A 13646-nucleotide genomic window follows, 5' to 3' on the forward strand; every position below is an offset into this window, starting at 1 on the left:
CCTCCTTAACGAGCTGCGTCCAGCTGCTCCCTTCTGCCCCTACGGAGGGTGGTGCCCTTCTGACTGCAGTGGGGACCTGGGCTGAGCTGACCCCCCACTAAATGGTCTTCTCCACCACCCCCACCGGAGGAAACACGTCTGCAGCCCTCCAGGGCCCCTGGACAGGCAGGGAGGGGGAGGGCTGGGCTTGCCTCCTCGGTTGCGCTTTCACTCCTAAACTTCTCTTTTCTTTGTTTCTATGAACTTTTAATGAGGATTTGAACAGAAGATAGAAAAGTAACATTCTGGTCACTTTTTTCTTTTTTTCTAAGAGGCAGGCTTTTCTTCAGACTTCCATACTAGGCAACGGCTGAGAGAAGCCAAACTCCCAGAGGAAACAGGTCTTGAGGAAGGAGCTGAGGAAGGACCAGACTGATGGCCCGATGCCTGCGATCACCAGCCCGCCAACCTCTCGGAAGCAGCTTGTTCTTTCTAGAAACGGTTCTGCCCAAACTTAGGCCTTGCTGCCCTTGAGGCCCGGGGTGGCAGAGGGTTCAGAGCAGCAGAGTGTGGAGCAGATGCCTCAACGCAAAGCGAGGAGGGCCTGGCAGTGGATCCCCGTTTGGGCCGCAGGCAGCCGGAGGTGCCACCTCTGCAGGGTGCTGTGCTCACTCCTGGAGGGACATGTGGCCCAGCAGGTGGGCAGGGACCAGGCCTCTGTGCCCACCCACCTCCCCAGAGTAGAAGCCCTTGTCATCCACAGGCCCGTGGACGGTGACCATGTCCCCTGCCCTCAGTGACAGCTGGCCCTTCACCGGGCCCCGTGCCAGCCAGTCCTGGGGGTCATAGTCCACAGCTGCCATCATGGTCTTTGGAGCCCAGAGTGAGGAGGAAGGCCTTCCAGGGCTCCCCTGTGGCAGGGGAGAGGAGCCCTGAGGGCCGGTGAGCCCCTCGGAGTCATCCAGGTGTCCTGGCAAATGCCACCTGCCATGGCCATCAGTCCACTCCGTGCCCGCGTCCACCTCGGCCACCAGGTGACTGGTGATGCTGCCCACAGGCCCGCTGCATTCGCCACGGCAGAAGCCGTGGGGGTCCTGAGAGCCCCCCGCGCTCTGCGGCTGCCCTTTCCGGAGGGCCAGCTCCCCCCCTGCAGCCTCGGAGGTGGCGGACACGGCCAGGGGCTCGTAATTAGGGAGGGTCACAAAGATCCCAGCCGGAGGGCCCACCCTTGTCCCTGGCGGTGGGGCGGCACCCCTGGGCGTCCCGAGGGCCTTGCTGCGCCGAGCAGGACACGGCGCTGAGCTGGGCCCCCGGAGCCGGCCCCCGGCCCTGGCCCCCAGAGCTTGACCTTGTGTGCTCCGGCCCCGCAGTGCCCGTCTCCGCTCTCGCCCCTCTGCGCCCCGCCCGTCCTCCTGCCGAGCGCCACTGAAGACAGACGCCGATTGCTGGCTGCTGCCCAGTTCAGGAGGGGTGGACACAAGAGCGTCTGCCTTTTGTCTGAGGACTTTCCCAGAGGCAGGCTTCTCCTGACGCAGCTCCTCGCCAGGCGCAGGCTCAGGGGACAGATGGGAGACTCCCGCAGCAGGTGTTGGGACGGTGAGCATCCGCCGGTCCTGGGTCCCCTCCCTGCCAGGCTGGCCCCGCGGCAGAGGTGGCCTGTGGTTCCAGGGATGCTTTTCAAAGAGCTGGTCCTTTCTGGGGGGCTTCTGGGCCTCCGCAGGCCCCTGGGCTTGGCTGCCTGAGCCTGAACTGGGACCTCCTCCTTCTGAAATCAGTTTGGGCTCTGGGGACCACCTCCTTGGGGGTTCTTCAGGGAATGCTTCAAGACACCTGGCCCAGGGCTCCTCGCAGCTTCGGGGGGCGTGAGGGCAGGCCTTGGCACTCAGGGGTGTAGGCCCCAACCTCCGAGGGCAGACAGGGAAGCTCCCACTGATGGCAGATGGGTCCCCGCAGGTGTAGCCGAAAGGCGACATCTCTGGCCAGTGGAGACACGTGAAGCAGTCGTGAGGGATCTGTGCGGGCACGGAATCCAAGGACTCCCCGAAGAGCGATGTGGTTCTCACTGAGATCTTCTGGCATGTCTCGGGCCACGGGAGCTGGGAGAGTTCCAGCAGTGTGCTCCCCGCAGTGGCCTCGGCCACATCCGCCACCTTGAGCCCATCAGCATACACAGCGTACCCGGTGACCGGGACTCCATTAGAGGACCCAGCTGCGTCGATGGTCACGGGGAGCCAGCTGACCACCAGGAGGCCCGGGGAGGGGTGGCGCTCCACCAGCACGTCCAGTGGAGGGTGGGGGGGCCCCGCCAAGGGTGTCTCGAAGGTGACGGCGGAGGACGTCTTCTCCCGGCAGGCCTGCAGCGAGTCGCCGGGGGGGCGCACCTCCACCCGCACCTGGTACCTCGTGCCGGGCTGCAGGTGGTGGAAGGTATAGCTACTCACGCCCATGGAGGTCAGGGCATGCTCCCGGCCGTCCAGGTACACCGCGTGGGCATGGCTGCCACCCACCCAGGCGATCTCGGCCGACGTGGCTGCAACACTCTGCAGGTGAAGGTGCGTGGGGGCCATACGAGGGACCCTGTTGGTCCCCGGAGGAGCGTTGGCGGACCCCTGCCTGTCCCTGCTCTCCTGGGAGCCCAACCAGCCGGCTTCCGTCTTGGTGTCTGAGACCTCTGTTGCCACTTCCATCCTGGAGCCCACCCTCGCCACTGGGCACGGCCCTCTGTCCACTGCCGCCTGGGCTTGCCCAGGTAAGAAGCCGGGACTGGGGTCATCCTTCCAAGCTTGGCCCTGCCTAGCCGCCGGGAGCCGAGTGGGGCCTCGGTCCGGGGACTCAGTGGGCAGGCAGCCCCGGATGTCACCGTCGGGGATCTGCTCCACCAGGTTGGAAGGCACCAGCCCCTGCCGGCCGTCTGCAAGTGCCCCTTCATAGAAGCCGTCCTCATCCATGTCGCTGAAGATGTACACATGGTCCCCAGGCGTGAGCGGCAGCTCACTCTCAGGGTGCTCACTGGGCTCCTCAAATGGGTTGTAGCTGTACCGAGCCAGGAAGATTTTGAGCTTGGGGGTGGCCACAGAGACCTCCAAGTCCCCCGCCTCCAGGGTCGAGGGCAGACTGTCCGGCTCCAGGTCCTCGGCCTCGCTGCCTGTATCGGCGTCCAGAGTAGGGAAGGAGGGCACCGTGGCCCACGCGGACTCCACCTCCGAGGAGGAATTAGACTGGGAGCCGGTCCTCTGGGGCTGGGGCCTAGAGTCCAGAGGCTGGCCGCTGGAGTCTGGAGCTTGGGGGGCCCAGGCAGGCTGCCCGAGGGCAGCTGGGCTTTCCAGCAGGAGGTCTTCCTTCCTCCCCTGTTTGTCTCTGCTGGGCACAGGTGACGCTGGGTTCGCAGGCCCCAGCTGAGGCTCAGTGTCCCGGTTGTCCTGGGGAGGGTGGGCAGGCTGACACTGTAGCGCCCACATCTCGTCCCGGGCGGCCTGGAGATCACACAGGACCTTCTGCAGGTCGTGCTGCAGCTGCTGCTGCCAGTCCTGCCTCTGCGCCGCCTGCTGCAGCAGCTGCTCAGCCAGCAAGCTGGCGGAGTCACGCTGCTGGCACGCGCGGCCCAGCTGCCCGCGCACATCCTCGTTCTGCGCCGCCACCTTCCGCGTCCAGTCGGCCTGGGCCTGCAGCCGCGCGTTCTCCTTGGCCAGCCAGGCGCCCTCGCGGAGCGCCACCTGCAGCTGCGCCTCAGCCTCCTGGCCCCGCCGCTGCGCCGCCGCCGCCTGCGCGCCCAGCTCCTCGCACTCCTGCCGCCGCGCGCTCAGCTCGCGCTCCAGCGCCCGCACTTGGCGCCGCGCCGCCTCGCAGGGCGCGCTCTGGCCGCCCGCCTCTGCGCGGGCGCCGCCGGCGGCCTGCTGCAGCGTCAACTGCCATTGCAGGCGCAGCACCTCCCGCTGGGACTCGCGCTGCAGCCGGTCCAGGTCGCCGATGCTGAGCCACTGGGCGCTGGCGGCGCCCTCTCCGGGGAGGGGGCCGAGGCCCGAGGCGACGCGCGCCCGCAGCAGGTGGCACTCTTGCCGCAGCTCTTCGATCTGCTTGTCCTTGGCCAGCAGCGCGCTCGCCTGCTCAGACAGGTCCCGCGCGCGCTGGTGGGCCAAGGCCTGGCAAAGCTCCAGGCCCGGGCGGCTCTCTCCGGGCACCGGCGCGCTCACGGCCCGCAGGTTGGCCTCCTGCAGCTTGCGGGCCCGGTCCTCCAGGCGCCGCGCGAGACCGGTCAGCTCGGCGCGCTTCCCCTTGAGCCGCTTCGCCTTCTCATCCGCCTCGTCGGGGAGGCCCAAGCGCCGCAGCCGTACGTTCTCCTCGCGGAGGCCGGAGCGGCGGCGCGCCAGCTCCTGCAGCGCCTCGGACAGCTCCGAGTTCCGCCTCAGCAACTCGCAGTGGTCCGGGCCCGGTGGGGGGGGCTCAGGGCTTCGCAGGGCCGGCTCCCCGCCTCTTCCCCCTCTCGCAGGTGGCTAGGTATCTGGCGCTCCGATGGTGGCGGCGACGGCGGCGGCGGCAGGGGCCTCAGGGAGCCCGAGAGGGAAGCGTCTGGCGAGGAGGACTCGGGGGCCCTGGGGTGACTCGGGCTGCCGTCAAGCGAGGGGCGGGGACCCGCCGGAGCCAGGGAGTCGAGCGAGCTGGCGCGCGTGGGGAGCGGGCTGTCGGGGGAGCGGGCGCGCGCCGCGGGCACTCGGTCGAGGGAGCGGGAGCGCGCGCGGACGCCCGCGCTCCGGCCGTCCCGGGCTCCGAGTCCGCGTGCGGCCTTGGCGGCGGCCTCGCGAGTCGGTTCTCCCAATGGAAGAGGGGCGTCGGGGGCGCTGGGCGGGGCGGGGTGCCAGTGAAAGTGCTCGAGGATGTACTTGAGAAACAGCCGGCGCTCCACGTCGAGCGCGGCCTCCAGGTGGCGGATGCGCGAGGCCTGCTCGCCGTGCGTCTCCCAGCGCAGCTGCGACAGGACCTCCTGCAGGCGGCACCGGCACCGCGCGCCCGCATCCTCGGGCGGCCCCGCGCGGCCGCCGCCGTAGCCGCGGCTCAGCAGCTCCTCGGCCAGCTGGCGCTGCAGCTCCCGGGCCTGGCGCGCCACGCCGTCGCGCTCCCGGCGCAGCACCTGCTGCAGCTGCCGCATCTCGGCGTCCTTCCAGCGCAGCAGCTGCCGGATCTCGGCCTCGCGCTCCCGCAGCACGTCCTCCCGCAGCTGCCGCAGCTCCCGGCTGCGCTGCGCCTCCCACTGGGAGCGCAGGTGGTCCGCCAGCTGCTGCCGCTCTCGCTCCGCCTCCTCTCGCAGCTGCCGCGCCCCGGCCGAGAAGCGCCGCCGCTCCGCCCGTCCGCGCGCCCGCTCCGCCTCCAGCTCCGCCCGCAGCTTCTCCAGCTCCCGCCGCTGTTCCTCCAGCGCCGCCGCCGCCGCCGCCGGGCCCGGAGTCGCCGGCTTCTGGGAGGCTGCGCGGCCGCCGTCCGCAGGGCTGGGCGAGTCCTTGCTCATGGTGGCCGCGGCCGGGCCAGACACCGGACCTCGTCTGGCCCGGGCAGCCTCTCGCCAACGGCCGCCGCCGCCCCGGGCTGCGGCCAACCGCCCCGCGCGCCCCTTCCGGTGCCCGACGGTCCTCGCGCGCCCCTTCCGTCACTGGGTGCGCTCTCCCACCTCCTGCGGTGGGCGCACGGGCCCGCGCTCCTCTCTCCGCTGCCTATGCCGCGCTGAGCTCCAGACCCCCGGGGCTGAACGCCGCCCATGTCCATCCGGCGAAGCCCAGGGGTCTGTCTGTCTGGCCCCAGGCCTCTGCCTGGCCCTGGCAGCACGTGCCTTACGACCCTCTTCCTGGATACCTTTGAGGCCAAGGAACCTTGGTGAATCGAGAGCAGCTTGTCTGGGCCTGGAGAAAGGGGGCTTGCTACGGTCCTGAAAATCACCAGTGGGTGTGAGCCCACCCTGCTTGGCCCTGCCAAGGATTTGGGTGGTGTGGGTACTGAAAGGGCTTCCCAGGTGGCTCTGGTGGTAAAGAACCCAGCTGCCAATGCAGGAGATGCAAGAGACGCAGGTTCAATCCCTGGGTTGGGAAGATCCACTGTAGGAGGGCATGGCAACCCACTCCAGTATTCTTGCCTAGAGAATCCCATGGACAGAGGAGCCTGGTGGGCTACAGTCCATAGGGTCACACAGAGCTGGACACAACTGAAGTGATTTAGCACGCACGCACACACACACACACACACACACACACACACACACACACACACGGGGACTGGAAATCACAACAGGATATGCTTGAACTTGGGGGTGTGCCCTGGGCTCACCTAGGGGAGGGTGTGTCTGGCTCCTGCAGCCCCGCTGCTCCTACCCTTCCAAGGACTCCTCCCAGGACTGTGTGCATTATCTGTTTAAACCTCCTAAGCCCATTTTACAGAGAAGCCTCTAGCCCGTGGCCTGGGCACGGTGGCAGCTGAGACAGGGCAGAAGGGTTCCTTCGAGGACCAGAGCCCTGAACTGTGATTGTCACAACCACCCTGGAGACCGCTCTGTGAGAGAGGGACCTCCTGACAGTCACAAGGCCCAGAAGTAACTGAAAATGAAAGTGTTAGTCACCTACTTGTGTCTGACTCTTTGTGAACCCACGGATTGTAGCCCGGCTCTGTCCATGGGATTCTCCAGGCAAGAATACTAGAGTGGGTAGCCTTTCCCTTTTCCAGGGGATCTTCCCAACCCAGGGATGGAACTCAGGCCTCCTGCATTGCAGGCGGGTTCTTTACCATCTGAGCCATCGGGGAAGCCCAGAGAAGTAACTGAGTAGGGATTCAAACCTGCAAAATTCTGCCTCCAGTTTCCACGGGCACTCTGATGCCATCTGACTGACCTCAAGGTTGCAGCTAGGAGGACCCCTTCGCAGGACTCCTCCCCGGGCTTCCTCTCCGGGAGGCTCACGTTTCACATCCACAGAAGGAGACTCAAGTGGAACCCGGAGGCGGTGGAGGGGCAGGGGAGGATTTGAAGAGTGCAGCTACCATGAGGACTGGGCCTGCCCTTGGGTCTGGCTCAGGAGTGCCCAGCTTTTCCGAAAAGAAAAACTAAAGGCCCTTGTGGGCCCTTCTGCTCCCCACACCGCCGCCCTGGAGGCAGCACGGCGGAGACCTCTCACGGCTCTCCGTGGGGCAGTGCGTCAGATGCTTAGGGCCGTGGGCCTTTGGGGTCAAACGTCCCTTCAGCTTTTGACCTGCTTCCGTGTTCTCACCGCCATGCTGTGTGACCTCTCAGAGTTCCTTGACCTCTCTGAGCACTCATTCCCTCTGTTGGTAAGGTTTCAAGGAAGTGAGACTACACAGTGCCCAGAGCAAGCTCCCTGGAAGTTCACTCATTTTAGTCCTAGATCAGGAAACAGGCCTGCGAGGCAAGTATTTGGCTGAGGCTGGCAGGGTGCCAGGGTGGAGCCAGCCCAGGGGCCTTCTCAGCTTCCTGGGGCTCACCCAGATGCCTCGTGGCAAGCAGGTGGGCAGATGTCTTGTGGCAGATGGGCAGATGCCTCAGAGACCTGGGCGTCCATCCAGGCTCTGCCACTTCTTGCCTGAGGGACCATGGCTGGTTCTCTTCCTGTACTGCAGCATCAGCCTCGCAGGGTCGGGACCCTGTCGGCCCAGGACCCTGGGCTGGGTGTGCAGTGGGAGGTGCACCGGCCCAGGACTCTGGGCTGGGTGTGTAGTGGGAGGCGCACCAAGGTCTGTGTACGCTCCAGTCTCCCCATCTAGGGCTTGGCCTGGACTTTCACAGGCTTCTTCCCGGAGTCTGAAGAGCTGGCCTGGCTCAGAGGCCTCCGGGCTGCAGCATGTTGGGGACAACACAGAAATGACATGTGCTGTGCTTGGAGCTGATGCTTGCCATATGTTGTTTTCTGTTTCTGCTTCTTGTCTGTCTTTTTGGCCACCCCATGCAGCTCATGGAATCTTAGTTTCCCCACCAGGGATTGAACCCTGCGCCTTTGGCAGTGAGAGCTCCAAGTCCTAAGCACTGGTCCACGAGGGTTATTTAAACCAGGCATTCGATATATGAGTGGTCTCAGTCCCTTTGGGTTCAGAGTTCTGCTCAAGGCAGGAGGCTGGTTAGTGGGCCCCACACAACCCCCAGTTTTGTCCACTCGCTACTAACCTTATCTAATCCTTTGGCCTCTGCTGAGCGGTTCCTCCTCCAGGAAGCCCTCCCTGACTCTCCAGGCTGGGCTTGGGCAACCCGGGACCCTGCAGCTCTGATCATACCACCCAGTGCCTCTCTTTTCGGAGCAGGAACGTATCTGGTACATGTGTCCCTGCCCAGAGTGGGCTGAGAGGAGGGGTAAGTGGAAGTCCCTCTGCAGAAAGGAGGGACAGGGACCCGGGGCCAGGCAGGCAGGGGACAAAGGGCATGGCTTCCCCGGGCCACCTGTATCCTCCATTCAGGTACCACCTGGCAGCAAGGAGGACCCCAGGCTCCAGGCTGCCGGCTGGGGCCCTGGGCAGGGGCCGCAGGCTGGGCCTGGGGTAAGGCTCAGGCCACTACAGAGGTGCTGGTGGAATCCTAAGCTGTGGAACACACACACACGCACATGCAGGCACACACATGCACACACCTGCATGCACACACACACGGAGACACATGCATGCACACACGCAGGCATACACATATACGTATGCACACAGTCACACATGTACACTGAGGCATACACATGTACACTCACGCACGTGCGCATGCACACACGCAGGCACACACATACATTCAGGCACACAGATGTCCATGTATGCACACACGTACATGTAGGCACACACAAGCAGGCACACATGTACACGCAGGCACATGTACACATGCATGCACACACATACACATGCAGGCACACACTCCCACACCCACCCACATGCACACACACACAGGCATATGCATACACCCACACGCACACACACACACATGCACACATACATACGCAGGCACACACACGCACTTGGCTGCTTCTAGCCCGGCCAACTGTGTGGCTGGAAGCTCAGGAACCTTGCTTACATCTGGCTCTTCCCTGCCCTGCTTGCCCTGGCACCACGTGACTCCTGGGGGACTCAGCTGGACCTCTGGTCCTACCCGTTTGCATCCAGTCTTTAATGTCGTGACCCCATTACTGACCCCGCTGCTCCTCAGGGTGTGGCACTGGGCGGCACCGGGGCCTTTACAGCTCAGGCTCTGCTGCTTGTAGAAGGGCTGTCTAGCCATGAGCCCCTTACAGGACCCTCAAAGTGAATTTCCCCTTCCCCCCACCAGCCTCTCTTCCGTGATCAACCTTCCTGTGTTGCTCCTGGTGCAGGACAGATAGACAGGCAGCCCTCTCACTCACAAGGCTTTTCCCAGGTAGATGCGCAGACAACCTTGGCCCCATCTTGCAGGTGGGCAAACTGAGGCTCAGAGAAGCCTCCACCCTTTTTGCTGCACTCATGTTTTCTTTCTCTTTTCTCCTGGTGTGTGCTTGTTTTTTGTTTTCTGGGCTGTGCAGTGAGGCTTGTGGGATCTTAGTCCCCCAACAGGGATCAAGCCCAGGCTGTCAGCAGTGAAAGCCTGGAATCTCAACCACTGGACCTCCAGGGAATTCCTGATACTCTAGTTTTTTATCCTGGGTTCCTGTGAACGCTAATGTACCATGGGAGATGCCACTGGGCAGTGGCGAGTACTAAGAACACAGGGAATTTTGGCTCCAGGGGTCCTCTGTGAGAGGAGAGGTGGATGAGGGGGATGGGAGAGGTGAGACAGCGGGATGGTCCTGGTGGTCGTGGAGCCACAGGGCACATGCCTTCATGGGACCCCCAGGCACAGCTCTGTTGGACAGAGGCTTAGGTCCCGAGGCTCAGCGGAAGCAGGCAGCTTGCCTGGGTACGTGGGCAGCTGGGGCAAAGCCAGACAGTCAGCTCAGGGCTTTGGGAGGGGCTCTGCAGCCTGGCCGATCTGTCACAGCCCCCAGGAGGGTAGTCAACAGTCAGGGGAGGAGGGCAGGCTGCTGCCAAGGAGCAGGACCCCGGCTCGAGCCCCTGGGAGCCCCACGGCACCATGCTACCACTGCCCGTGCTGGTGCCACCCGAGGGGCATCAGAGGAACATGATGGAGTGGCTGAGCAAGCAGGGGGCTCATCCATCTCCCGCTATTCAAGCCGCACAGTGATCGTCCAGCGACCTGCAGACACCCCTGCAGGCTCTGAACTCGGGAGCCTGACTGCTTTCCTTGGGTCTCAGCTTTCTCGCCTAAAACACAAAAGGGATGGATCATACAGGCAGTTTTCAAAGGCAGCTCCCTCGCGCCTCGGGGGTCCTGGCAAATACTGTGGGGTGGGAAGGACATGCTGGAGCTGACCAGACAGTCACATCATTTGTCAGGCTGTAAGGAGGACTTCCCCCTGTGGCTCAACCGATAAAGAATCTGCCTGTAGTGAAGGAGATCAAGGTTCAATCCCTGGGTTGGGAAGATCCTCCGGAGAAGGGAATGGCAACCCACTCCAGTCTTCTTGCCTGGAGAATCCCATGGACAGAGGAGCCTGGTGGCTGTAGTCCATGGGGTCGCAAAGAGTCGGACACAATTGAGCGACTAATGCAGCGCAAGGAGGACGTTGGTTTACAAGTGTTTTAAAGAGGCAGACGGGGGATTCCCTGACTGTCCAGTGGTTGGGACTCTGGTGTGCTTCTGCCGCATGGGGCACAGGTTCAATCCCGGGTCAGGGCAACTAAAATCCCACAAGCCTTGTGGTGTGGCCAAAGGAAAAAAAATGGTATGCTGCCGTTAAGTTTGAGAACCTCTGGGTTAGACAGCCTTCTGTCTATCAGGGGCCCCACTGCCCCACTGCCCTGGTTCCCCGATCTGGAGAGGGGTCCCGTGGCCCTTGTGTCTGGCTCCGCCCCACACCTGCAGCCCTGTGCTCCGTGTCTGTGGCCGCTGGGCTGGGTGGCCATGGGGTCTGGGGTCTTGGGCTGCTTTTGCTCATCTGCCCTCTGCCACCCACGCCCTGAGCTGCTTGGAGCGCTCGACCTTGCTGAGGGTCCCAGGCTGCATCCTGAGAGGCCACCAGTGGCTTTAGGCTTCTGATCTCTGTGGCTGCAGTCGCCCCAGCTTTCCAGCCTGCTTCTCTTATTTGTGGGTCATCAGTGTGTTTTCTGCCCACTCTCCAAAGTCTTCTCAGCATCTGAAACAGCGCCCAGGACCGAGTCTGGGCCCGGTGAACACGTGGCTGGAGAAGACGAGGCCAGCCAGCCGGGGTGGCGGGCGTCCTGGTGCAGTTCACGGTCTACGGTCAGCATGTGTGCGCGCTCAGTCATGCTAAGTCACGTCCGATTCTTCTCAACCCCCTGGACTAGGGCAGACATAGGCGTTAAACACAGATATGGCAAAGGAACACGGTAGCAAGCTCCCAGTGTGGCCTTGGGCCGGGAGCCAGGGGTATGGTGCTAACCGGGAGAGGAGCCCATCCCAGCTGGGCAGGAGAGCCCAGGCTGCCCAGAGTGGGGACCCTGACTCCAGATGGAAGGACCTGCCAGGCCCTCGGCCCCTTCCCTTGGGGCTTTCTGCTGCAGGTCACGGGACTGCACCCAGAACCACCCCATCCTGGGGCAGTGTATACCTTCTCCAGGTCGACTCCGGGGCCCACTGGTCCACACCCCCACAGTGGGCAAGGGCAGCGGGTGCCAGCCTCCAGCTCTCCGGCTGCCCCTGCCCATGCTGGGCTGGTCTCTGTCTCGGCGGTCCTGGCCCCGCCGCCCCCGCCCCCTTGTCCCCCCTGAGGGTGACTGGCCCATTTCCAACAGCACAGGATAGGCCTCGTTCCTGAATCCTCGCCACAGTCGGGAGGCTGGCACTGTCCTCTCCGGAGGGGGAAACCGGCTGGGTTCCATGAGGCCCCAGGTGACCCAAGCCTGGTGCCGCCAGAGCCGGCCCCCGGGCTCTGACCACCTGGGCGTCACTGGGATACCCAAGCCGCTGTCTCCTGAGGACCCCGCGGCCACGAGCAGCAGCATCTTGACTCTTAGCTCCCACTGTTGCCAGGAAAGACCCATCCTCCATCTTCGGCATCTGCATCCCTCTCTGTTCTGGGCCCCTCCCAGCCACCGTCTTCCTGTGCAGCCGGAAGCCAGAGGAGGCCTGATCCATCCCCCCACAGACACCTGGCAGAACCTGCGGTCCAGGCATTCGCCCTTGCCCTCATCAAATGTTGGTTGAGCACCCCGCCTGGTCCAGGCAGAGGATGGGGGCAGGCGTCAAGTTAGTCTCCTTATTTGCTAACCACAGAGATCCTGCAGTGGGGTTTGCGAAAGCAGGAAAAGGGGGGCCCTTTGGCTTGACCGTGTCTCCCAGACCTCGCTTCACCCCTCGCAGTCCAGCAGCAGACTTGGACGGGACCCCTTTGGTGACTGGGGGGCTGAGGAGAGCTTGATTGACCCCTTGAGCCTCAGTTTCTCCCTCGGTCAGTGGGGCCGCAAGAGTTGTGACCTCAGAGGGTGTTTGCGGGCATTAAAGGCAGGCTTGAGCGTGGACACCGGCAGGAGCCCGCCCACTGCAGGCGGTCAGGCTCTGCAAGCAGGGCGGCATGGCTTGTGCTGCGGGCTGACGGGCACTTGCCTGGTGGATGAGGCGGCGCTGGGCCAGGGAAGGAGCGAGGCAGCGTGGGCAGAGACCAGGCCCAGACCGCAGGCACCTCCCCGGTCCTCTGTCTGAGCCTGCACACCTCACCAAACCCCCCAACGCCTCTGTCATTTTCCTGGCTGCCTCCCCAGGGTGTGGTGAGGAGGGAGAAGAGGAAGGGGTCACTCTTTTCAAGAAATATTTCTGTGTTTGACTGCCCTAGGTCTTAGTCGCAGCCCACCACGGTATCTTCCGTCTTCCTTTCGGCATACAAACTCTTAGTCACTGCACGTAGGATCTTGGTTCTCCAACCAGGGATCCAACCCATCCAACCTGCAGTGAAGTGCAGAGTCTTACCCACTGGACCACAGGGAAGTCCCATACTGGTCAAATGTGCAGGAGCGCCACTGTGCACCAGCCCTGGGGAGGCAAAGGATCTGCTTTCTCCCTTCTCCCTCCCGGCGTGAAGCCAGGGCTCTCCGGACCCTGCCGAGATCGGCTGTGCTCCAGCTGTCCACCTCCAGGGCCCTTTTCCTCTGCTCGTGAGACACCCACTGCTCTTAGCGTGGAGAAGAGCTCCTTCCCAGGCCTCCGTGATCTGCAGCGCACCCTGGGCTTGGCCTGCACTGCCGCCCGGGGTCCCAATCGCCATCACCTCGGGCTGGATGATTCCCCTCCTCCCCCGGCCCTACCGCATCCTCCGTCCTCCAGCCAGAAAACTCTCCTTACACTCAGGCATCTGATCTGACCCTGGGGTCGCCCTTCCGACCTCAGGCCGCTCCATTCCACCCTTCGGGTCCCTGCGTTGCTTGGCGGGGGGTTGGGGCCGGCGCCCAGCATGGGACAGAGTCGGGCTCGGCTCCTCGCTGGCCGCACTACCTTGGGGGTAAACGCTTGGCCTCCACTTCCTTCTGTTTCCAAGAGTGTTACTTAACGCTGTTTGCTCAGCCAGGCTCCTGCCCCACCCGCCCCATCGCATAGGCGCTGAGCGGTGTCTGAAAGAATCCCGGTGCTTCTGCACACCTCCTGCGGTCAGGACCGCTGTGCATCTACTGTG

At 63.8% G+C, this 13646-nt stretch overlaps 1 protein-coding gene across 1 annotated transcript; it reads right to left on the minus strand.

The window, feature by feature from the left end:
• Nucleotides 1-304: 304 nt before the first annotated feature.
• On the minus strand, nucleotides 305-5476 carry LOC102277472 (RIMS-binding protein 3A). Its single transcript, XM_005911749.2, is given in 2 exon segments — nucleotides 305-4414; nucleotides 4417-5476. Coding segments are annotated over 2 exon segments (4827 nt in total). The 3' UTR covers nucleotides 305-647.
• Nucleotides 5477-13646: the final 8170 nt, after the last annotated feature.

The sequence above is a fragment of the Bos mutus genome, chromosome 17 (genome assembly GCF_027580195.1).
Source record: "Bos mutus isolate GX-2022 chromosome 17, NWIPB_WYAK_1.1, whole genome shotgun sequence".
NCBI lineage: Eukaryota > Metazoa > Chordata > Mammalia > Artiodactyla > Bovidae > Bos > Bos mutus.